Source organism: Chiloscyllium punctatum, chromosome 32, assembly GCF_047496795.1.
Source record: "Chiloscyllium punctatum isolate Juve2018m chromosome 32, sChiPun1.3, whole genome shotgun sequence".
NCBI classification, from domain to species: Eukaryota; Metazoa; Chordata; class Chondrichthyes; order Orectolobiformes; family Hemiscylliidae; genus Chiloscyllium; species Chiloscyllium punctatum.
Window position 1 is genome coordinate 59,017,799 of NC_092770.1, and position 23,179 is coordinate 59,040,977.

At 42.0% G+C, this 23,179-nt stretch overlaps 1 protein-coding gene across 7 annotated transcripts in view; it reads right to left on the bottom strand.

The window, feature by feature from the left end:
- Positions 1-23,179, bottom strand: part of dgki (diacylglycerol kinase, iota) — a 235,012-nt gene that overhangs the window by 66,607 nt on the left and 145,226 nt on the right. For all 7 annotated transcript variants that reach the window (XM_072552477.1, XM_072552472.1, XM_072552476.1 and 4 more), the window contains 3 exons: positions 16,685-16,763; positions 12,512-12,567; positions 4,068-4,130 (listed from right to left, as the gene is read on the bottom strand). In XM_072552477.1, the coding sequence (XP_072408578.1) occupies positions 4,068-4,130; positions 12,512-12,567; positions 16,685-16,763 (198 nt within the window). The remainder of the gene's footprint in view (positions 1-4,067; positions 4,131-12,511; positions 12,568-16,684; positions 16,764-23,179) is intronic.

Sequence of the window (23,179 nt, forward strand, 5' to 3'; positions counted from 1 at the left end):
CACCCCTTGTTTGAAGCATGGTGACTCTCAGCTTTAACTCACCACGAGTCATTTCTCCCGCGAATGACAGAGCAGCCCTATGGTCTTCTTGAACTATGGCAATTTTACCTTTATTCCATGAAGGCAGCTCCTTAACTGTCTGCCAATGCATCATCCTAAGTTTTTCTTCATAGCAGTTTTATGTCGGCAGGATGAGGAGACAGGTCCTCAGTCTATTATTCCATGATCTCAAACAGAAATCTGTTGTGTGACACGATATCAAACTCCTTCTGCATGTCCATGAACACCACATTATTATCCTCATCAACATTCTATGTTGCCTCTTCAAATAACACCAGCAAGTTGGTTAAATATCATCTTCCCTTAAGAAATCCATGTTGTCTCTCCCTAATTAACCCACATTCCCATCTGACTGTCAATTCTATCCTGACTTAGGTTTCTAGAAACCATCTCTTCTTTGAAGGCAGCCTATTGTTCAGCTACAGTTTTTCACATCCAACCTTTGACTCCAGCATACTGAGCCCACCTCTGTTCTTGCCCAATTGAAGTCAGCACTTCACCAGTTAATTATTCTTACTCTGCATTATCCATTGTTATTTATCCACTATCATCCGAGACCTAATTATTCAATTACCAATATACCTTGTATGTTCCCCCACTGACACTTGATCTACCTGGCCCACCTCATTCCCCTAGGTAGCTCCTTTCACGTTGGACTGAAAATGTAAAGCTTTTTGTAACTCCCAATCTTACTTAATATGTGATTTTGGAGAAGATTTGCGGATCAGGTTGTAAATTTGCTCGCTGAGCTGGTAGATTTGGTCTCAGATATTTCATCACCATGCTAGGTAACATCATCAGTGAGCCTTCGATGAAGCATGGGTGTTCTGTCCCGCTTGCTATTTATGTGCCTTTTTCTGTTGTGGTGGGTGATATCATTTCCGGTTCTGTTTCTGAGAAGTTGGTAAATGGGGTCCAAATCGATAAGTTTGTTAATGGGGTTCCAGTTTGAATGCCAGGCCTCTAGGAATTCCCATGCATGTATTTGTTTAGTCTGTCTCAGGATGGATGTATTATCCCAGGTGAACTGGTGTCCCTCTTCGTATGTATGTATGGATACCAGTGAATAGTTGGCCATGTCTTTTGGTGGCTAGCTTGGTGCTCCTGTATCCTGGAAGGTAGTTTCCCGATCGTTTGTCCAATGTAATATTCGTTGCAGTCCTTGTAGGGTATTTTGTATATGACGTTCATTCTGCTGGTTGTTGGTACAGGGTCTTTTAAATTTATCAGGAGCTGTTTCAGTCTGGTGGGAGGTTTGTGGGCTACCATGATGCCTAGTATTCTGGTCATCATCTCAGAGATGTCTTTGATGTATGGTAGGGTGGCTAGAGTCTCTGGGCGTGGGACTTCCTGTTTAGGTCTGCTGTGCAGGAATCGGCAGACTGCGCTTATCAGGTACCTGTTGTTCCTAAGTACATTGTGTGGGTGTTTCTCCTCGGCTTTGTGTAGCTCCTGGGTGCTGCAGTGTGTTGTGGCTTGTTTAAATATGTCCTGCTGTAGCTCAGTTAGTGGGTGTTGGAATGATTGCTCCTGTAGTTGAGTATCTGGTCCGTGTGTGACTTTCCTGTAGACGCTGGTCTCCATTGGCTTTTCATTCTTCTGTGATGCCAAGGAAGGAAAGTCTGTTGTTGTTCTCTTCCTCTTTGGTGAAGTTAATACCGTTAAGGATGTTTTTGTGTTTATGGATTTCTTCTAATTTGTTGCATTTCGTGATGACAAAGGTCTCATCTACATTATTTAATATACTACATTCATTCAAATACGTGCACAGTAATGCTGACTATGAATGCTTTCATTTCTCCGTTACCCCAATGCTCGTTATTAACTCCTTATTATCTTTTCTCGTGCTATCTTTCTCTCCCAGTATTCTCTGCACCCTAGTACTACTCTCGAATATATTCTCCTGGTTCCACCTCTTGTGGATAGCATTAGAATGGAAATCTAATTAGCAAGCTAAATCATTTCAGGCAGGTAGTGCAGAACCCAGCACTACCTGCCTGACTGCTCTGCGATCACCTATTTTCTCTCTGCCTCATGCCCAACCTACAATGTTCCACCTCTCTAAAAGGGTTAGTCATGTCTTGCTCTGCCTTGTGATGCACCATTGTAATTCAAGTTGCTGCTCAAGCTCTGAAACCTGAAACCTGATTTCTGAATCTTGTGACACTTCCTGCACAGTTGCTCTTCTAAGCCATTTGAAATGTTTATGACTCTATACATGCCACAATAAGGGCAAACAACATGGCCAAGCTGCCTTGCTATACTTTAAGCTTACATTTCAACTATATACTATAAACTAAAGAATAGAGAGTAGAAAGTGGAATTACTCACCCATCAGCTCCTTCTCCTGTTTCTATAAATTGGATAGTTATGGGTGAATAAGAAGAGTAAACACCAAATCCTACACAGGATGAAAAAGTTTAAAAGGAAAAGGCAACAGAGTATCTACTACTCTTCCTCACTTAATTCCCTGAACTCACCAAACTCCCTGCACTGTGTTTAAGTGAAACTCCATGTTAGGTCAGATTCGGGTGTTATTTTTGTATATTTTAAAACTAAAGAGTTAGCTGAGCAGCAATTACATCTCAAACTAAGTCCCTTAATTAACTAACTACAACCATTCAACAGTGAATTATTTATATACCATTGTTTAGGCCCTAGCTCCTGACTTTAAACATTAACTATGTAAAATACGAAAAAAAATTAAAATTTGGATCGGAAATTCAGCTTCTCTCAACAAACAATACCCTATCATTGTTGTTGTATCTTTCTAACAAGCTCCCACTACTCTCCCATATACTCCACACTATCATCTGCTTACTTTCAGCATAAGTGACATTTTGCCTCTACAATTTTTCATCTCTATCCAAACAGTTTCCACATCTTGGTTTCCTGAATTTAGATCATCCCTCCGTATTTTGCTAAAACCATCATTAATTAAAAGAGCTGACTCTCCATCTTTTCCTAACTTTCTATCCTTCCTAAATGTCCTACTTCCTTCAATGTTCAGATCCCAATCTATGTCATCCTGAAACTGTCTCTATAATGACTATCAGATTATAGCGTATTTATTTGTTTCTATTTGTGCTATTAGTTCATCCAAGTTATTTTGAATACTAAGTGCATTCAGTTTTAGCGTCTTTAAAAGTGTCCTCTTTTAATATTTTAAAAACCTGGAATATTATCCATTCATTTACTTTTAATTTTGTATTGTCTTCTCTTCCTATCATTTTGCATATTATTTTTTTCTTCTTTTGCCTTGTCTCTGCTGTTTATTTTACTATGTCTCCCCAAATTTGTCCCCTTACCCACACTACTTTGTTGAAAGCTGTCTCCAGGTCCCTACCTATGCAGCTTATTACAACACCGTTCTCAGCTTGGTTCAGTAGACTGTCTCCAGTGGTACAGTTTTTTTAAGTATGACACCTGAATTTAAGTCTCATGGCCAGGATGTGAGTAGAATCATAGAATCCCTATATGCAGAAAGGGGTTGCTTGGCCTTGTGATTCTGTACCAGCCTCTGAACAGAATCCCACCTGGATCTACAACTGCCAAACTCAAATCCCTTTAACATTGCATGGGGTTTGTAACCATGGACAACCAACCTAACCTCCACATCCCTAGACACTATGGTGCATTTTTTTTTATTAGCATGGCCAATCCACCTAACCTGCACATCTTTGGATTGTGGGAAAAACTGCAGCACGCAGCAGAAACCCATGCAAACTCCACGGTCAGTGGAGATAGTCACTCAAGGTTTGAATCGAACCTGGGTCCTGGTGCTATGAGGCAGCAGTGTGAGATCACTAAAAGTTTCAATTCAGATAAATGAGGCTACAAAACCAAAACCAAATCAATCTCATGGGGTCCATTTCTTAAGAGATAAAATTGAAAAGCAGAGATTTCACCTCAAAAGAATTGATTACAGTTTTCCTAATTAGCAATTTCTACACTCCATCATGTGTTTGTTTACAGCTGAATATCTGACTGTATGAGATAAAACTTACCACCACTCTAACATGTTTGGATAAATCTCGAGAGCTTCTCTGCAGAAAGTCGGAAAAAGCTGCCTGAAAGAAAACATCACAAACATTAACAAGCAAAGTATATCCTGGGAAGGAGTACAATGTCCCTTCTCTATTTTTCTCTGAACAGCCAGAACCTGTGCATTGCTAGTAATTGACTCTGGAACAGAGGGTTACATCCTAAATGTCCAGAGCCTCCTGTTTGAAAGTCACCAAAGCTGTTGTACAACGCTGAGGCAAAAATGACTATTATTTTGAAGTGACAGTTAAACCAGACCCTCTGAACTGGAGGCTTGATTTTTCCATAGTTCTAGAGTATCTGTGTTTAAATTCCATCATGGACATTGGCGAATAGCACATGGTAGTGGGTAAATGGAACTCACTGCCTAATAGATGGTTAGAGGTGGAAATTATCACAAATATAATAAGTAATTTGATGAACACTTGAAAAGCTACGTGTACAAGGCCACAGGCTAAGTGTTGGAAAATGGGATTCGAATAGGTAGGTGCTTGTAAGCTGGTATGGATACAATGAACTGAAGAGCTTCTTTATGTTCTGTACAACGCTATGACTATATGAAGGTAAATAATTTGGATTGGAAATGCGCTGGTTAATAGGATAATAGGTACAAATTCAATTGTAGCTTTCAAAAGGGAATGAAGTAAATACTTAAAGAGAAACATTTGCATGGATAGGAGGAAAGAGAGATGGAGTGGTACTAATTAGACTGCTCGTCCAAACTGCTGGCAAAGACTGTTCTTCTACGTATTCAGTAAAAGGGAGCTGGAAGCTGTTGGATTGTTGCAAGCATCCAGCATGGAGGGAAAGCTGCTGTTTTTATCCAAGTCTGACTCCAGCTCCACACCAATGTGAAGAATGGTGTTTAATGATTTTCTCAGGAATTAAGGATGGAAACAAATGCAGACCTTGTGACATATGTTCACAACCTGTGAATGAATGTGAGAGTTAATTGTGCTGAGATCTGGATCCAATGGACCTGATGCAATACTGAGCCAAATGGACCAGCGTGATATTCCAGGGGCCCATGCTGCAACATGGAAGCCTCAACAACAGTCAGCACCTTCAGAAATTTTAAAGAAGAAACTGGAGATGGGAGTAACAACCAACAGAGTGAAGCAGACAGGGATGAGTGTGCAATAGATCAGCAGCCCAGTGAAGTAGACTGAGAGGTTACAAGTAGATCAAAGCTGGGAACTAAGTACTCACGGGTATGTGACTTTTCAAAAGGACAGAGAGGAAGGAAAGGGCGGTGAACAACACTGTTAGTATGGGATGGAATAAGCAAGAAATAATCTTGGACGTGAGAAATAAAAAAGAAAGAAGTCACAGATTTTAGTAATCTACAGGCCCTCCAACATAAACTATATAAAGGATAGAGAATAATTCAAAAGATAATGAGGGAATGTTAAAAAAAAAGCACAATACTCATGGATGACTTTAATCCTTATGTAGGTTGGGACAATCAGATTGGCAGAGGTAGAAATGAAGAAAAATTCAAAGTGCATTTAGAACAGTCTCCTATAACAATATTTGGTGGATTCAACCAGAGCTCACATTATTCTGATGATGTATACACATGTCAAAATAAAAGATCCCCTCAGAAACAGTGACTATAACATGATAGAATTTATTATTCAGTTTGAGAGTGAGAAACTTTGTTCGGAAACAATTGTGATAAGTACAAATAGGGATATTATAAAGAAATGAGGGCAGAGCTGGCTGGAGCGGACTGGAGAAGAGGTTTAGCAGCAAAGACAGTTTTGAAAAAATGGTAGATATTTCAGGAAAAAAAGGTTATGACTCACAATGAAGATGTATCCTAGTGAGGAAAAATGATTCTAGGAAGGGGATAAACCAACCATATTGAAAGAAGAGAAAATATGCAATGTGGCAAATACCTGTAGTAAGCCAGAGGAGTGGGAAGGTTTTAAAAACCAACAAAAGATCAACAACAAATTGATAAAAAGGGAGAAGATAAGCTATGAGGGTACACTTACAAATAATATCAAGATGGATAGCAAGAACTTCTTTAAATATATAAAAAGTCAGCAAGAGGTCAAAGTTAATATAGACCCCTTAGAGAATGAGTCTGGAGAAATAATAACGGGGAACTGGGAAATGGCATAGTAGCTGAACACATACTTGCATCAGTCTTCACAGTAGAAGACACCAATAGTTTTCCAATTATATTAAATATTCAACAGGCAAAAAGAGCAGAAGGAATAAATACAATAACTATCACTAGAAATAAAATGATAGGAAAACTAACCGGACCTGTTGGGAGGCATCCTAGGATATTAAATGAAGAAGCTACAGAAATACTGGATGCAATAGCAGTAGCTTTCCAAAAATCTTTAGACCCTTAGAAAAGTTCCAGAGAATTGGAAAACTTACAATGTAATACCTTTACTTAAAAAGGGAAGGAGACAAAAAACAGTTACTACAGGCCAGTTGGCTTAATGTCTGTTATTAGGAAAATGTTAGACTATTCTAAAGGACGGAAGAGCAGAGCATTTAGATATACATAATATGATCAAGCAAAGTCAGCATGGCTTCACGAAGGGGAAATTATATCTGATAAGTTTACTGAAATGTTTTGAGATGGCAAAAGCAGGATAATTAATGGGAAGCAGTGGATGCAATATAAGTAAATTTTCAGAAAGTGTTTGATAAGGTTCTAAACACTAGGCTAGTTAAGATGATAAGAGAGCATGGCAGTGGAGACCATTAATATGGACAGAGGATTGACTAACTAATAGAAGACAGGTAAAGGGACATTTTCAGGATGGCAACCTGTAAATAGTGGTTGCAATGATTTACAATATATATTAATGGCTTGAATGAGGAAAGTGAATGGACTATAGTGAATGGTGTAGCCAGTCAGCATCACTGTGAAGCAGACTGGTACAGCAGACCTGCAGGAGAAGGTTAGTGGCAGGAGATAAAAACAGCTGCATCAAGCCCTTTCAACCTACTTCTCCTGGTCAGAGCTGAAGTATGATGTTACAGAAAACAGGTTGCTGTTGGGTGAGTACTTAATCCGTGTCTCTTTTGATTGACCAAGTGGCTTAAATCAGGGACACTATTACAGCCGAAAGGGTGAAGTTAAGAAATTCACTTATAAAGTAATCAAACATCCAAATTAATTGTGTGAATAGAATAGAGATGGCTGTGCCTATGTGTTGCAAGTATAGTATGTGGGAGCTGGTGGATGTTTGTGACCTACAGTGATCTGAGCTGCATCAAGCGTTGGCTGTTTGAGGAATGTCAACTCAGTTGATGAACTGGAATCCGAGCTGCAGGTACTGACACAACAGGGAGAGACAGAGAGGGGTGCCTGGACACTATGCTTCAAGAGGTAGTCACATCTCTTAGATTACATACATAAAATTTAGTGTATGGAGGATGTAACTGAGGCAGGTATAGGAATCCAGAATTTAACTCTGGAGGAACCTCAGCCATTGCTCTTGTCCAATGAGATTCTTCTTCCTGAAGTAGATGAGAGCACAATCTTCAGGGATGACATATGAACTGAATACAGCACTGTCATCAAAGCACTATACTCGTGGGGGCTGAAAAGCAAAATGTAGCAGGAATAGAAGATAGTACATTAACGGGAATAGTTACCGGTCTCTTCAGCAAAAGACAGCATCCTGAAGGCAGTGCTACCTACCTACCAAGGTTCAGGACATCCCTTCTGGTTTGGAGAGAAACTTGGGAGTGGGAAGGGAATTGGTCCACGTAGGTACCAATGATGTAGTTAGGACTAGGAGAGAGGTCTGCTGAGGGATTACAAGCAGCTTGGAGCTAAATTAAAAAGCAGAACTACAAAGATAATAATCTCCGTTACTACCTGAGCCAGATACAAGAGGGTAGAGTAAATAACATTCGAGATCTAAATGAGTGTCTCAAAGATTAGCATGGGAGAAATGGTTTCCAATTAAGGTGGGACAAGGACTGGGAAAAGAGAGAACTGTCCCACTTGGACAGGCTTTATTTTAACCATACTGTGACAAGCATCCTCATGAATTGAATAACTAGGACTGTACATAGGACTTTAACTAATTAGTGCAGGTTCAATTGAAGGGAAATTTTAAATAACAAGAAGAAATGAGAGATTAGAGATGCAGGATAAGAAATATCAAAATTTGAGAGGGAGGGGCAGAAAATATAAGCAGAAGAAATTAGAACCTTAATAAATAGCAATGGCAAAAAGCAAAAGCCTAAGGTTCTTTATCTGAATGCATCAATATTTGTAACAATATAGATGAATTGATGGCACAAATAGAAATGAATGAATATCTTGATAGCTATTACAGAGATGTGGTTCCAGGGTGACCAAACCTGTGAACTCAGTAGTCAAGGGTACTCAACTTTCTGGAAGAATACATATAAAGGAAAGGAGGTGGAAAAGCATTAGTAAAAAGGAAGGTATCAGTACAATGTTGAGCAGTGATATAGATCATAAAGTGGGATCAGTTGGGTGGAACAGCAAGGGGATAAACACATAGGTATGAGTTGTCTACAGACCCCTGAAAATTTGTTTTATTGTAGGATAAAGTATAAACCAGATAATAATGGAGGTGTGTAAGAAGAGCACTATAATTAGTATGAGTGATTTTAATATGCATATTGACTGGACAACTCAGATTAACATAGATAACATGGAAGATGAATTTCTGCAGTGCATCATGAATTGTTTCTTAAGAGTAGTACATTGTAGAACTTATGCAGGAACAGGTTATTTTAGATCTAGTGTAAGTAGGAATAATAAGAGATCTTGCAATGAAAGATCCTCTAGAGGATAGTGATCACAGCGTGGTAGAATTTCAAATTCAGTTTCAGGGAGAGTAACTTGGGTCTCAAAGCAGTGTGCTCAATTTAAATAAGGGCAATTACATCCAACGATTTTAAATGAAGTGGCTGCAGAAATAGTGGAGGCTTTGATCAAAACATTCCAAAACTCACTGGGTCCATTAGGAGTCCAATGGATTGGAAAACTGCTAACTTACACTTGTTTTCAACAAGAGAGGGAAACAAAATGCAAGAAATTATAGGCCTGTTAGTCTAACATCTGTCATTAAGAAAGTGCTAGAATCCATTAGTAAGGAAGAAACAGTTAGACAATCAGAAAAGTTTAACACAATCAGTCAACATGGCTTTATGAAAGGGAAATCATGCTTGGCAAACTTGCTAGAGTTCTTTGAGGGTATAACACATAGGTGATAAAAGGGAGACCATTAAATGTGGTGTATTTGGATTTCCAGAAGGCAGTCAATAAGGTGTCACATAAAAGTTTATTGACAAGATCAGAGCTCACAGTATTGGGAGCAAAGTGTTTACATAGAATGAAGATTGATTAACACAGAAAACAGAAAGTCTGGATTAATGGGTTTCTTTCGAGATGGAAAGACATAATTAGTAGAGTGCCACAAGGATCATGGGACCTCTAACAAAGTTATTTGTGTCATCTATAGCCATGGGTGAGGTGCAGGAGGATCGGAGGGTGGCTAATGTTGTGCCTTTGTTTAAGAAAGGCTGCAAGTCAAGTCTGGCATCTATAGACTTGTGAGTCTGACATCAGTGGTGGATAAGTTGTCGAGGGGATTCTGAGAGGTAGGATTTACATGCAATTGGAGAGGCAAGGACTGATTAGGGATAGTCAACAAGGCTTTGTGGTGGCAAACTGAGTCTCAGAAACTTGATTGAATTTTTGAGGGTGAATCCAAAAGGACTAAGGAGGGTAGAGCGGTAGATGCTTCTACATGGACTTAAGTAAAGCCTCCAATGATAGTAAAGGTAGATTAGTAAAGTTTGATCACATGACATCAGAGAGAGCTTGCCGACAGGATACAAAATTGACTTGTCTGTAAGAGACAGAAGGTACTGGTGGAGGGTTCTTTTTCGGACTAGAGGCATGCGACCAGCTGTGTTTTGCAGGGATCAGTGTTGCTGTCGTCATTGGTATAAACAATTTGGATGAGAATTTAGGAGGTATGATTACTAAGTCTGCGGATAACATCAAAATTGGTGGTATAGTCAACAGTGAAGAAGGTTAGATCTTGATCAATTGGGCCAACTGGCTGAGGAATGCCACATGGAGTTTAGAACATAGAACATAGAACATAGAACAATACAGCACAGAACAGGCCCTTCGGCCCACGATGTTGTGCCGAACTTCTAACCTAGATTAAGCACCCATCCATGTACCTATCCAAATGCCGCTTAAAGGTCGCCAATGATTCTGACTCTACCACTCCGCCAAGGATTTTTCATGCCCTCTCTTAGCTCTCCTAATCCCTTTCTTCAGGTCCCTTCTGGCTATCCTGTATTCCTCCACTGCTCTGTCTGAACCCTGTTTCCTCAACCTTATGTAAGCCTCCTTCTTCCTCTTTACTAGACATTCAACCTCCCTCGTCAACCAAGGCTCCCTCACACGACCATTTCTTTCCTGCCTGATAGGTACATACATATCAAGGACACGTAGTATCTGCTCCTTGAAAAAGTTCCACATTTCCACCACATCCTTCTCTGACAGCCTATGCTCCCAACGTATGCTCCTCAAATCCTGTCTTACAGCATCGTAATTTCCCTTCCCCCAATTGTAAAATCTACCTTGTTGTGCGCACCTATCTCTCTCCATAACCAAGGTGAAAGTCACAGAATTGTGGTCACCATCACCAAAATGTTCACCCACTAACAAGCCCACCACTTGTCCCGGTTCGTTACCGATTTAGTTTGGATAAATGTGAGGTATTGCAATTTGATAAAACCAACAAGGGCAGTACGTATACAGTTAATGGTAGGGCCCCGGGTAGTATTATTGAACAGAGAGACCTAGGGATTCAGGTACATTGTTCATTGAAAGTTGCTTCCACAGGCTGGTTAAGAAGACATTTATCATGCTTGCCTTCATTGCTTAGGTGTTTGAGTATAGGAGTTTGGCTATCATGTTGAGGAGGCAGAGGACATTGGCGAGGTCACTTTTGGAGTACTGTGTACTGTTCTGGTAGTCCTGCCACAGGAAGGACATTATTAAATTTGAGAAGGCTCAGAAAAAATTTACCAGGATGTTGCCGAGACCGGAGGGTTTGAGTTGTAAGGAAAGGCTAGACAGGCTGGGATTTTTTCACTGAAGCATCGGAGATTGATGGATGACTTTATAGAGGTTTAGAAATCATGAGTGGCACAGATAAAGTGAATAGCAAAAGTCTTTTCCCTATGGTGGGTGAGTTCAAAACTAGGGGGCATATTTTTAAGGTGAGAGGAGAATGATTTAAAAGGGACCTGAGAGGCAATTTTTTCAAACAGGATTGTTCATACATGGAATGAACTGTCAGAGGAGATGGTAGATGCAGGTACAGGTAGGAAAGGTTTAGAGGGATATGGGTCAAACACAGGCAAGTGGGACTAGTTTTAATTTGGGAAACTTGGTTGGCATGGAGAGGTTGGACTGATGGGTCTGTTTGTGTGTTGTATGATTCTATGACTCAGTCCTAGGGCCTTAATTTGTTATTATCTATATTAATGATTTGGAGGAGGGAGCAGATTGTAATGTTTCGACATTTGCTGATGCTATAAAAATCGGCAGATGGACACATTGTAATAAGGAGATAAGGAATATGCAAGGGGATATAAACAGTTTGTGAGAATGGGAAAACATGGCAGATGGAGTTTAATGTTGGAAAAATGAAGTCATGCACTTTGGTAGGAAGAATGAAAAGACAGATTAATATTTAAAGGGACAGAGATTCCATAAAAGTGCAGCAGAGAGGGATCTGGGTGTTCTTGGCCATGAAATACAACATTTTAGCATGCAGATTCCAAAGGCACTGAAATAACCTGTGCCAGTAACACACTCCAAGAAGAAAGGAAAGAAGAGAAAGAAAGGAAAGGAAGCAAGGTTCAAATTTTTAGGGTCTTTCATGATCTAAGGATTTCCCAAAGTGTTGTACAGCCATTTGCAAATTTTTGAAATGTAGTCATTAGTGTAGTGCAGAAAAAATACACTAGAGACTGCCCATAGCAAACAGTAATGAAGTACTTTCAAAGATATCCTCTGTTACTTATTTCTGTGGCTTTGTGAATCATGCAATCACTAGCGTGGAAAGTAGCCATTTGGCCCATTGGGTTCGCATTCACCCTCTGGACAGCATCCTACCCAGACCCAGTTCCCAGCCTCCTCCTCTCTCCCCTCCCCGTAGCCCCAAATTTACCATGGATAACTCACCTAGCCTGCACAACCCTGGACACTATGGACAACTTAGCAAAGCCAATCCACCTAACCTGTATCTTTTTTGGGATCATGGGATAATAAATTGTAAAAAAAGTGGTCATAAACATAAAGGTTTTATTGTGGAGCTTTTCTAGTAAATTTGTTTACTTTATATTTGGTATCACTTACCCCTGCGTAAAACATCTTATTCCTAAATCGACTGTTAAATCGTTCTGGATTTGCTTCTAGAAAAATTGGGAAAAATATAATCAGTACTCAAGGCTATCGAAATAAACATTCTCAATTAGACACTGATGAACAGAGAAACAACTGCAGAGAAGATTGGACTGGATTTGATGGAATTCGGACCTAAAGAGTTGCAAATGTTCTATTGTTGAGTACATTTAAGTTTAGGATAGACAGATGTTTGGTCGCTTGCAGGATTGGAAGATATGGTGAGCGAGCAGGAAAATGGAATTGAAGTCCTTATCGCAGCCTGGTCACACTGAATGGTAAAGCAGGCTTGATGGGCCAAATGATCTATGATTTTTCTACATAATCTCCCATTTCTTGTGTTCTTGTGGACTCTAAACAATAATGACTATATTGTCTTCTGAAATCAGTATTTAATATTTCTATTCTTTCTCTGACCACAGCTGAACCATATACATGATGAATTTTTCACTCACCTGGCAAGAAGGACCTGTACAAGAAGGACAGGTTGCATCTGAACTGGAAGGGCATCAATGTCCTGGGTGGAAGGTTTGCTCAAGTAGTTCGAGAGGGTTTAAACTAGTATGGCAGGGGGGTGGGAACCTGAGCTGTATACTGGAGGTGAGAGTTGATTGAGATGAGGCAATAGCAAGAGGTAGACCAGCTAGTGGGAAGGATTTTCCTGGGAAGGAACCAAGGGATCAGTTAAAGTGTGTTTGCTTTAACGCAAGGAGTATCAGGAATAAGAGTGATGAGCTTAGAGCATGGATCAGTACCTGGTGCTATGATGTTGTGGCCACAACAGAGACATGGGTTTCTCGGGGCAGGAATGGTTGCTGGATGTTCCAGGGTTTAGAGCATTTAAAAAGAATAGGGAGGGGGGAAAAAAGAGGAGGAGGTGTAGGACTACCAACCTGAGAGGGTATCACAGGTACAGAAGCTTCCATCGTCGAGGAAGATCTGCCTACCGAGTCAGAATGGGTGGAAATTAGGAACAGCAAGGGAGTAGTCACCTCGTTAGGGGTTTACTACAGGCCCAATAGCAGCAGGGAGATTGAAGAAAGCATAGGTCGGCAGATTTTGGAAAAGTGTGGACGTAGTAGGGTTGTTGTAATGGGTGACTTTAACTTTCCCAATATCGATTGGAACCTCCTTCGAGCAGAAGATTTGAATGGAGCTGTTTTTGTAAGGTGTGTTCAGGCCGACGAGGGGAGAGGCCATTCTAGACTTGGTGCTCGGAAACGAGCCAGGGCAGGTATCAGATCTTGTGGTGGGAGAGCATTTTGGTGATAGTGACCACAACTGCCTCACATTCCACATAGCTATGGAGAAGGAGAGGATTAGGCAAAATCGGAGGATACTTAATTGGGGAAGAGGAAACTATGATGCAATTAGACATGAGTTAGGAAGCATGGATTGGGAGCAATTGTTCCATGGTAAAGGCACTACAGACATGTGGAGACTGTTTAAGGGACAGTTGTTGCAAGTGATGAATAAATATGTCCCTCTGAGACAGGTAAGAAGTAGTAAGATAAAGGAACCTTGGATAACGAGGGCAGTGGAATTTCTCGTCAAAAGGAAAAAGGTAGTTTACATAAGGTGGAGGAAGCTGGGTCAAGCTCAGCTCTAGAGGATTACAGGCAGGCGAGGAAGGAGCTCAAAAATGGTCTGAGGAGAGCCAGGAGGGGGCACGAGAAAGGCTTGGCAGAACGGATTAGGGAGAACACAAAGGCATTTGTGAGGAATAAGAGAAAGGTCAAAGAAAGAGTAGGCCCGATCAGGGATAGCATAGGGAACTTGTGTGTGGAGTCTGAGGAGGTAGGGGAAGCCCTAAATGAGTTTTTTGCTTCTGTCTTTACGAAAGAAACAAACTTTGTAGTGAATGAAACCTTTGAAGAGCAGGTGTGCATGCTGGAATGGATAGAGATAGAGGAAGCTGATGTGCTGAAAATTGTGTCAAACATTAAGATGGACAAGTCGCCAGGCCCGGACCAGATTTGTCCTCGGCTGCTTTGGGGAACGAGAAATGCAATTGCTTTGCCACTTGCGAAAATCTTTGCATCCTCGCTCTCCACTGGAGTCATACCTGAGGACTGGAGAGAGGCAAATGTAATTCCTCTCTTCAAGAAAGGAAATAGGGAAATCCCCGGCAATTACAGACCAGTAAGTCTCACGTCTGTCGTCTGCAAGGTGTTAGAAAGGATTCTGAGGGATAGGATTTATGACTATCTGGAAGAGCATGGTTTGATTAAATGCAGTCAACACGGCTTTGTGAGGGGTAGGTCACGCCTCACAAACCTTATCGAGTTCTTTGAGGTTGTGACTAGAAAAGTTGATGAGGGTCGAGCTGTGGATATGGTGTATGTGGACTTCAGCAAGGCATTTGATAAGGTTCCCCATGGTAGGCTCATTCAGAAGGTCAGGAGGAATGGGATACAGGGGAACGTAGTTGTCTGGGTACAGAATTGGCTGGCCAACAGAAGACAGCGAGTGGTAGTAGAAGGAAAATATTCTGCCTGTGGTGAGTGGTGTTCCACAGGGCTCTGTCCTTGGGCCTCTACTGTTTGTAATTTTTATTAATGACTTGAATGGGGGATTGAAGGATGGGTCAGCAAGTTTGCAGATGACATAAAGGTTGGAGGTGTCGTTGACAGTATGGAGGGCTGTTGTAGGCTGCAGCGGGACATTGACAGGATGCAGAGATGGGCTGAGAGGTGGCAGATGGAGTTCAACCTGGATAAATGCGAGGTGATGCATTTTGGAAGGTCAATTTTGAAAGCTGAGTACAGGATTAAGGATAGGATTCTTGGCAGTGTGGAGGAACAGAGGAATCTTGGTGTGCAGGTACGTAGATCCCTTAAAATGGCCACCCAAGTGGACAGCGTTGTTAAGAAAGCATATGGTGTTTTGGCTTTCATTAACAGGGGGATTGAGTTTAAGAGTCGTGAGGTCTTGTTGCAGCTCTATAAAACTTTGATTAGACCGCACTTGGAATACTGCGTCCAGTCCTGGTCACCCTAATATAGGAAAGATGTGGATGCTTTGGAGAGGGTTCAGAGGAGGTTTACCGGGATGCTGCCTGGACTGGAGGACTTATCTTATGAGGAGAGGTTGACTGAGCTCGGACTTTTTTCATTGGAGAAAAGGAGGAAGAGAGGGGACCTAATTGAGGTATACAAGATAATGAGAGGCATAGGTAGTCGATAGCCAGAGACAGAAATGACTAACACGAGGGGTCATAGTTTTAAGCTGGTTGGAGGAAAGTGTAGAGGGGATGTCAGAGGTGGGTTCTTTACACAGAGAGTTGTGAGAGCATGGAATGCGTTGCCAGCAGCAGTTGTGGAAGCAAGGTCATTGGAGACATTTAAGAGACTACTGGACATGCATATGGTCACAGAAATTTGAGGGTGCATACATGAGGATCAGTGGTCGGCACAACATCGTGGGCTGAAGGGCCTGTTCTGTGCTGTACTGTTCTATGTTCTATGGCCAATCTAGCCTTGCTGGTGCTGCCTCTAATAAAGAAAACCCATAAATCAACTAGTCATTCAACATGGAATGAGTACCACCCACAAGACGAAAAAGTCCCAGTGAGCTGAGAAATTCAGCTCCTCCAGTGCAGCCTCAATAGTATTACTGCCCTTAAACAAATCGAGAATCAGGAGGCACAGTTTTTAAATGGTTTGTAAAAGAAGCAAAGGCAATGTGAAAAAGTCTTGTTTCACTTAGTGAGTAGTTAGGAATGCACTGTCAGGAAATGTGGTGGAGCCAGGTTCAATTGAGGCACTTAAGACAACATTGGACATTAGTTAAATAGAAATTATGTGCAGATTTATGGGGAAAAGACAGGCGATTGATACAAAGTTCAAAGATTCAGACAGTCTGAATAAACTCAAAGAGCCAAATGGCCTGCTTCTGTATTGTAACAATTCTGTAACTCTGATTCCATGTGAGTAAATGTGTATGGATGTGATGGCCTGTGTGCATGTGCTTATAAATATGAGAGTGTGTGTGTGTTTGTATGTATGTGAGCATGACTGTATGTTGAGTGAATGCACGTGAGTATGAGTGTTTGCATATGTGAATATTAGCGTGTAGGTGAATGGGTTTGCGAGTATAAGTGTGTATTCATGAAGGGATTGCACATACCCCGAGATTCATGGAATTCCAGTGTCACATGGGCATCAAAACCCAGACTGAAGTAGTTGTTAAACACAGTAAGTGGGAGCTGTGGGGAGGAAAAAGAATCACTGAGTGAGTACAGACGTACAAGCTACATGGTAAAATCCAGCTCAGAAGTGAACAGCTTTATCCACAACCTAGAAAACTTGACAAACAGAATTTCAAAAAGCTGACAGCCCCCAAAAGCAAAAAACATAACCGGGGAACCGCCTCCATTAATGGACTGTGACCCAGGCTGCTGTTCAAAGATGACTAAGTTATTATTATTGCTGTCTCTGCTATTGCTCTGCTATTGCTATCGATTGCTGAGTCTTAGAACCAAGAGATGAGTTTCTGAAGCCTGGGTTCACAGCATCTAGTGCGACTGTGAAATATGAATTACTTACTGTGATCAAGAAAGGCAGCTCTGCAACTTCCAACTGTACTCTTTGCTGTGCACTCTGGGCATCTCACAGGAGGACAAAACTGTGTATGTGGCCATTCTCTCAAAAGCAAATCTCCCAAGTACACTTGCAATTATCAGGCAGAGGTGAATTCATTAGTTCTGGTTGATTTGAAGGATGAAGAGGTTTGCATACTCAACAATGTTCTTGACGGTGAGAAAGGTGGAACCAGAGCAGCAGCAGGACACCCAAAGCTCCACATCAAGGACCTGCAGAAGCTTGACATGAAGGCTGTAAGCATTGATTCTTCTATTCAAGAGAACCGGCTGTGGTAGAGGGAAATGGTGATGTTACCTCTGGACTGGCATGAACCACCACAACCAGCAGTGGCTACGGCTGTATGGCCAATGGGTTTCAGCTCTGAAAGTAACAGCTCACAACAATTCCTGATAACCACTTCCTTTGCAGCATTTGTAAAAGAACCTGCCTCACGTTTGTAGGCTTCTTTAGCCATCAGTAAAACTGCAACAGATGAAGCTACCCCAGGTCCACTGGATTTGTTCAGTGCTCATCATCTTATGATCCATCGAGGATGCTGATCTTGACCTGGATTGCAAAGCTTTTCCTGGTGATTTGGAATTCCTGTTTTCATTTTCCATTCCCACCCCACAATAATTTATCCTAGTGAGCGTCACAAGCAGTTCGTAGGCGAGGAGCGAAAGGTAGGTTAGGACTTTAAGATCAGAATTCCAAGGTTGTATGAAACAACAAGGTTTCAACAAACCGGCAAAAACTACCATGCACAAAGAACCATTTGAACTTTCCAAAGATCTTTCTTCTGACATCTTACACATTTTAACGACTTAATACTACAATTAAGCAAAGGAATGGAGACTCTTAATTATAGTGCTATCAGGATCTTGAAGTCAAAACATGAAATCATTAGAAGTACATTTCCCAGTCTGAAACTACAATGAAATCAATACTCCTTACTGCCATGTAATAATAGGTTCATTCTCTGGATGCTGCATGGCACAAAGCCTGCAGCTTAGCCTTCTAAGGATGATAAACACCACAATAATTATTAAGAACATCAGTTCAGATACCAATAATGTCCATTTGTTACGGGTGGTGTTTATGCAGGAACCTAAACAGGAACTGAGCCTGTGGTTCTACACTGAACACTCAGCAGCTGTGCTATTCTATCTATGTGGTGTGCCACTGTTCTGTGCTCATATCTGGGTGCTCATGTACAATATGAAGACATGGATTGTATCACGTACTGGGAGATCGTGTGGCACAGAGGACTGTTGAATTTCAATCAATAGTTAGACAATTTTTAGTACAGATGGCTTATCAAACTCTTCAACAGAACTGCCTGAAGGAAGGCAAGTCTGTTTTCATTTATGGTCCAACACATGAAGTGTTTTAGAAACTCTGTTTGCCTTGGAGAGCACCAGGTCTCCATTGCAGCATCCTAGAGGCTTGCAAGTTCCCATGTAATTTGTTGAACTACTGAATACCAGGCCTTTAACCTCACAAAATAAGGCCTGATGATTTAAATGTGTATTGAATCTGCATACAATTAACTTTGCCACATTAGATCAAGTGGACATCTTTACACACCCTTCTCCCTTTGCAAGGGTTCCAAAAAGTAAAGTTACTCAGATAACATGAAGGGTAGATTTGGTTTAGATCATAGCATAATGTGTAGGGCTGCAAAGTTAATTTCAATGTCTTTCCCTACCACAAGCATATCTCAGTTGGACATACTGTCTCCTCAAATATTTACCTGCATGTGCCAACTGCTCACTTTCAAAACATATGATTACCAAAGGATCGCTAGTTGACTACACAATTGGTCTGTGGTTATCAACTATCCTGTGGCATCTCTGTCCTCTGCTAGAACTGGCCATGTGGGTCAACTGATGTTGCCTCCATATTCATTGTGGCTATCTTCTGTCATGCAATGCACAGATGAGGTAAGCCCCGAGGAAAAGTGTGGTGACCTCCACAAAAACAAACCAGCTGTTTTCTCAGCTGCTGCATGAATATTTGGCAAAGCCTGTGTCTGTGTTGAAACTAGACATTCACCAATCAGGCATAAAGATTACACTAGCATCCAGTAACAAATTGACATTGACCTGATAGAGCAACATATCTAAAAGTTAGAATAGTGGCAACAGATACATTCATGCAGTTAGTTGCAGAATTATAGTGGTGACATTTTGAATGATCAAGTCTACTGTCTGAATAGTTTGAATATGGAAAGGGCACCTCCACAAATGAGACAGCAATTGAATCTGGCAATTCTTTATGATTTTGAACAAGGTTAATGTGGTCATGGGTGTCCATGAGAATAGTACTGAACTAATTAAGGCAATGTGACAATGGGAAGAGATTCAAATGGACAAATGTGTTTGAGTTGTGCGCCTGCATTTATTTAAACGACAGTAGCACTTCCCAAACGTTTTCCCACTTGCAGAAAGAGTGAGAGACAGGGTAGGGGAGATGGGGCTGTGACAGCAGGAGCTGTTAGTGAGGCCACAACATTGTTTGAACTCCGTGGCTGCTGGCTTGGAGCTTGGACTCTAAAATTTCACCTCACAATTAACTCCACTGTTGGAAGCCATAACCTTGTTTCTTGCTTATGCTATGCACCTTAATTTGAGTACATGCAAATACATCTTTGTTTTCCTGTGACTTATCTATTCATCAAAGGTCAAAAGGATATTTAAATGTAAGCAAACTAATACAGGAATTAGGTAGCAAGGAATGTCAATAAACACTGTTACAATTGAAGTGTATGCACTCTGATGGTTAAAGTAACAAGCCAAATTAGAACGAGAAGCAGTTGAACACAAGGCTTCTTACTGCCTAGAATGCATAGGCTGTAAAACCCAAACCTGGTTGTCAGCTCGACACTATTTACTTCGTTAAAAATCACACAACACTAGGTTATAGTCCAACAGCTTTAATTGGAAGCACACTGGCTTTCGGAGCGACGCTCCTTCATCAGGTGATTGTGGAGGGCTCAATCGTAACACAGAATTTATAGCAAAAATTTGCAGTGTGATGTAACTGAAATTATACATTGAAAAATTGATTGTCTGTTAAGCCTTTCATCTGTTAGAATACAGTGATAGTTTCACTTCTTTCATGTGTAAATCACAAAACCATTTTTTTTAAAGTTGCATTCTCGGGTTAGCTGTTAACAGTGGTGATAGCTAGACAATATGTTGAAGGTGTTAGCCCCCCGTGTTCTCTGTCTATGACCTGATGTTTAGATTGATTCTAATCTAAAAAGTGAGATAACCGAGTTTTACATAAATTCATGCAGTTTTTGAGCTCAGAGTTCTACATGAATGTATGCAGTTTTTGAGCAAAGTGCAATGTAACTCTGCAAGTACAAATTCACCACACAAAATATATGTGTGCATGTGGGTCTTTGTCTGTCTGTGTGTGTGTGTCTGTCTGGGGTGGGGGTTGTGAGTGTGAGAAAGTGTATGTGTGTGTGTGTGTGTGTGGTGAGTGCAGAGTGTCTTAAGTCTGTGAGGGGGTGCATGTGTGGGAGTGTGTGTGTCTATAAGGGTGTGTGTGGGTGTCTGTGTGCGCGTCTGTGTGTACCTGTGTCCGTGTGTATGTGAGAGCGTGTGTGTGTAGGAATATCCGTGTGTGTGTATGTGGTGCAATGGTGATCACCTGTAATGTGGCATGAACCCAAGGTCCCGGTTGAGGCCCTCCCTATGGGTACCGAACTTAGCTATCAGCCTCTGCTAGGCCACTTTCCTCTGCTGCCTGTCCCGAAGTCCACCTGGGAGGATGGTCACCCGAAGGTCCGAGGCTGAATGTCCTGAACCACTGAAGTGTTCCCCAATTGGGAGGGAACCCTCCTGTCTGTTGATTGTTGTGCGGTGCCCATTCATCTGTTGTCGTAGCCTTTGCTCGGTTTCCCCAATGTACCATGCCTCCGGGCATCCTTGCCTGCAACGTTTAAGATAAACGTTGGGGGAATCACATGAGTACCTGTCACGTACAAGGTGGGAGGTGTTCCCACGCGTAATAGTGGTATCTATGTCCACAATCTGACACGTCTTGCAGCGTCCACCGTGACAGGACTGTATGGAGTTGTCCTGAAAGCCGGGCAGTTTGCTACGAACAATGATCTGTTTGAGGTTTGGCGGTTGTTTAAAGGCAAGTAGTGGAGGTGTGGGGAAGGTCTTGGTGAGGTACTCATCCTCATTGATAATGTGTTGTAGGTCACGAAGAACATGGCGTAAGTTTTCAGCCCCTGGGAAGTACTGAACAACGAAGGGTACCCTGTCAGTTGCAGCACGTGTCTGTCTCCTGAGGAGGTCATTACGGTTCCTTGCTGTGGCACGTCGGAACTGGCGGTCGATGAGTTGAGCATCGTACCCCGTTCTTGTGAGGGCATCCTTGAGTACTTCCAGGTGTCCGTTACGTTCCTCCTCATCTGAGCAGATCCGGTGTATGCGTAGGGCTTGTCCATAGGGAATAGCTGTTTTAATATGTTTTGGGTGGAAGCTGGAGAAGTGTAGCATTGTGAGGTTGTCTGTGGGTTTGCGGTAGAGTGTGGTGCTGAGGTGTCTGTCCTTGATGGAGACACACGTGTCCAAGAATGAGACAGACAGTTGAGAGTAGTCCATGGTGAGTTTGATGGTGGAATGAAACTTGTTGATGTCACTGTGTAGTTTTATCAGTGACTCCTCGCCATGGGTCCAGAGGAAGAAAATGTCATCAATGTACCTGGTGTACAATGTTGGTTGGAGATCCTGCATAGAGAAGAAATCTTGTTCGAACCTGTGTATAAAAATGTTGGCATACTGGGGTGCAAATTTGGTCCCCACGGCTGTTCCGTGTGTCTGGATGAAGAATTGGTTGTCAAAGGTGAAGATGTTATGATCGAGGATAAAGCGGATGAGTTGTAGAATGGTGTTTGGAGACTGGCAATTGTTGGTGTTGAGTACGGAGGCTGTTGGCGCAATGCCATCCTTGTGGGGGATGCTGGTGTAGAGTGCGGAAATGTCCATTGTGACGAGGAATGTTCCCGGTTCAACTGGTCAATGGGTACTGAGTTTCTGTAAGAAATCCGTAGTGTCGCGACAGAAGCTGGAGATCCCCTGTACAATAGGTTTCAAGATGCCTTCCACATAGCCGGAGAGATTCTCAGATAGGGTCCCATTTCCCGACATGATGGGATGTCCCGGTGTGTTGGCTTTGTGTACCTTTGGAAGGCAGTAGAAGTCACCTACACGAGAAGTACGTGGGATGAGGGCGCGTAGGGAGCTCTGAAGGACTGGATCCAAAGTTCTGATCAGTGTGTTTAATTCTCAGGTGTGTTCTTTGGTCGGATCAGCTTGTAGTTGCCTGTAGTGTTCCTGGTTGTTCAGTTGTCGGTACACTTCCTTGCAGTAATCTGTTCTATTCTGAATGATAATGGCTCCTCCTTTACCTGCTGGTTTGATGACAATATTGTCATTGGTTTTGAGAGCCTGGATGGCATTGCGTTGTAAACGGGTGATGTTTTGCTCTACCTTGTGGGTACGGCTGATGAATCTGGCATTTATATACTTCCTGACAGTTTGAGCATACATGTCAAGCCCAGGGCAGCGGCCCTCCAGTGGGGTCCATGTTGACACCTTCTTTGGTCGCTCCTCTACAGATCCCTGTGATGACTGTTCTAGTTCATCAGTGGGCTCAGTGGGATCACTGCCGGCACCTTGAAAGAATTCCCGGAGTCTCATTTGTCTGATGAACTCCTCTGTGTTTGCTGCCAGAACCAACGGGTCCATTTTGGTGGTGGGGCAGAAGTTGAGACCCCTACTCAGGACTTCAATCTCTTCCGGTCGAAGGGTGTGGTCCGATAAGTTGACAATAGACTTCCCCGCAGTGATAATGTTGTCTACTGTGGTTCCAGGGCGGGCTTTGCTATTACTGGTAAGTATGCCAAGCTTCTCCAGTTTTTTGTTCTTGCCGTGCATGATGTGATGAAGTTTTGTCGCCTTGTCTGTTTGGCAATGTCATGTAATTGTACTGATGTATCCTGTGTGCAGGCTGT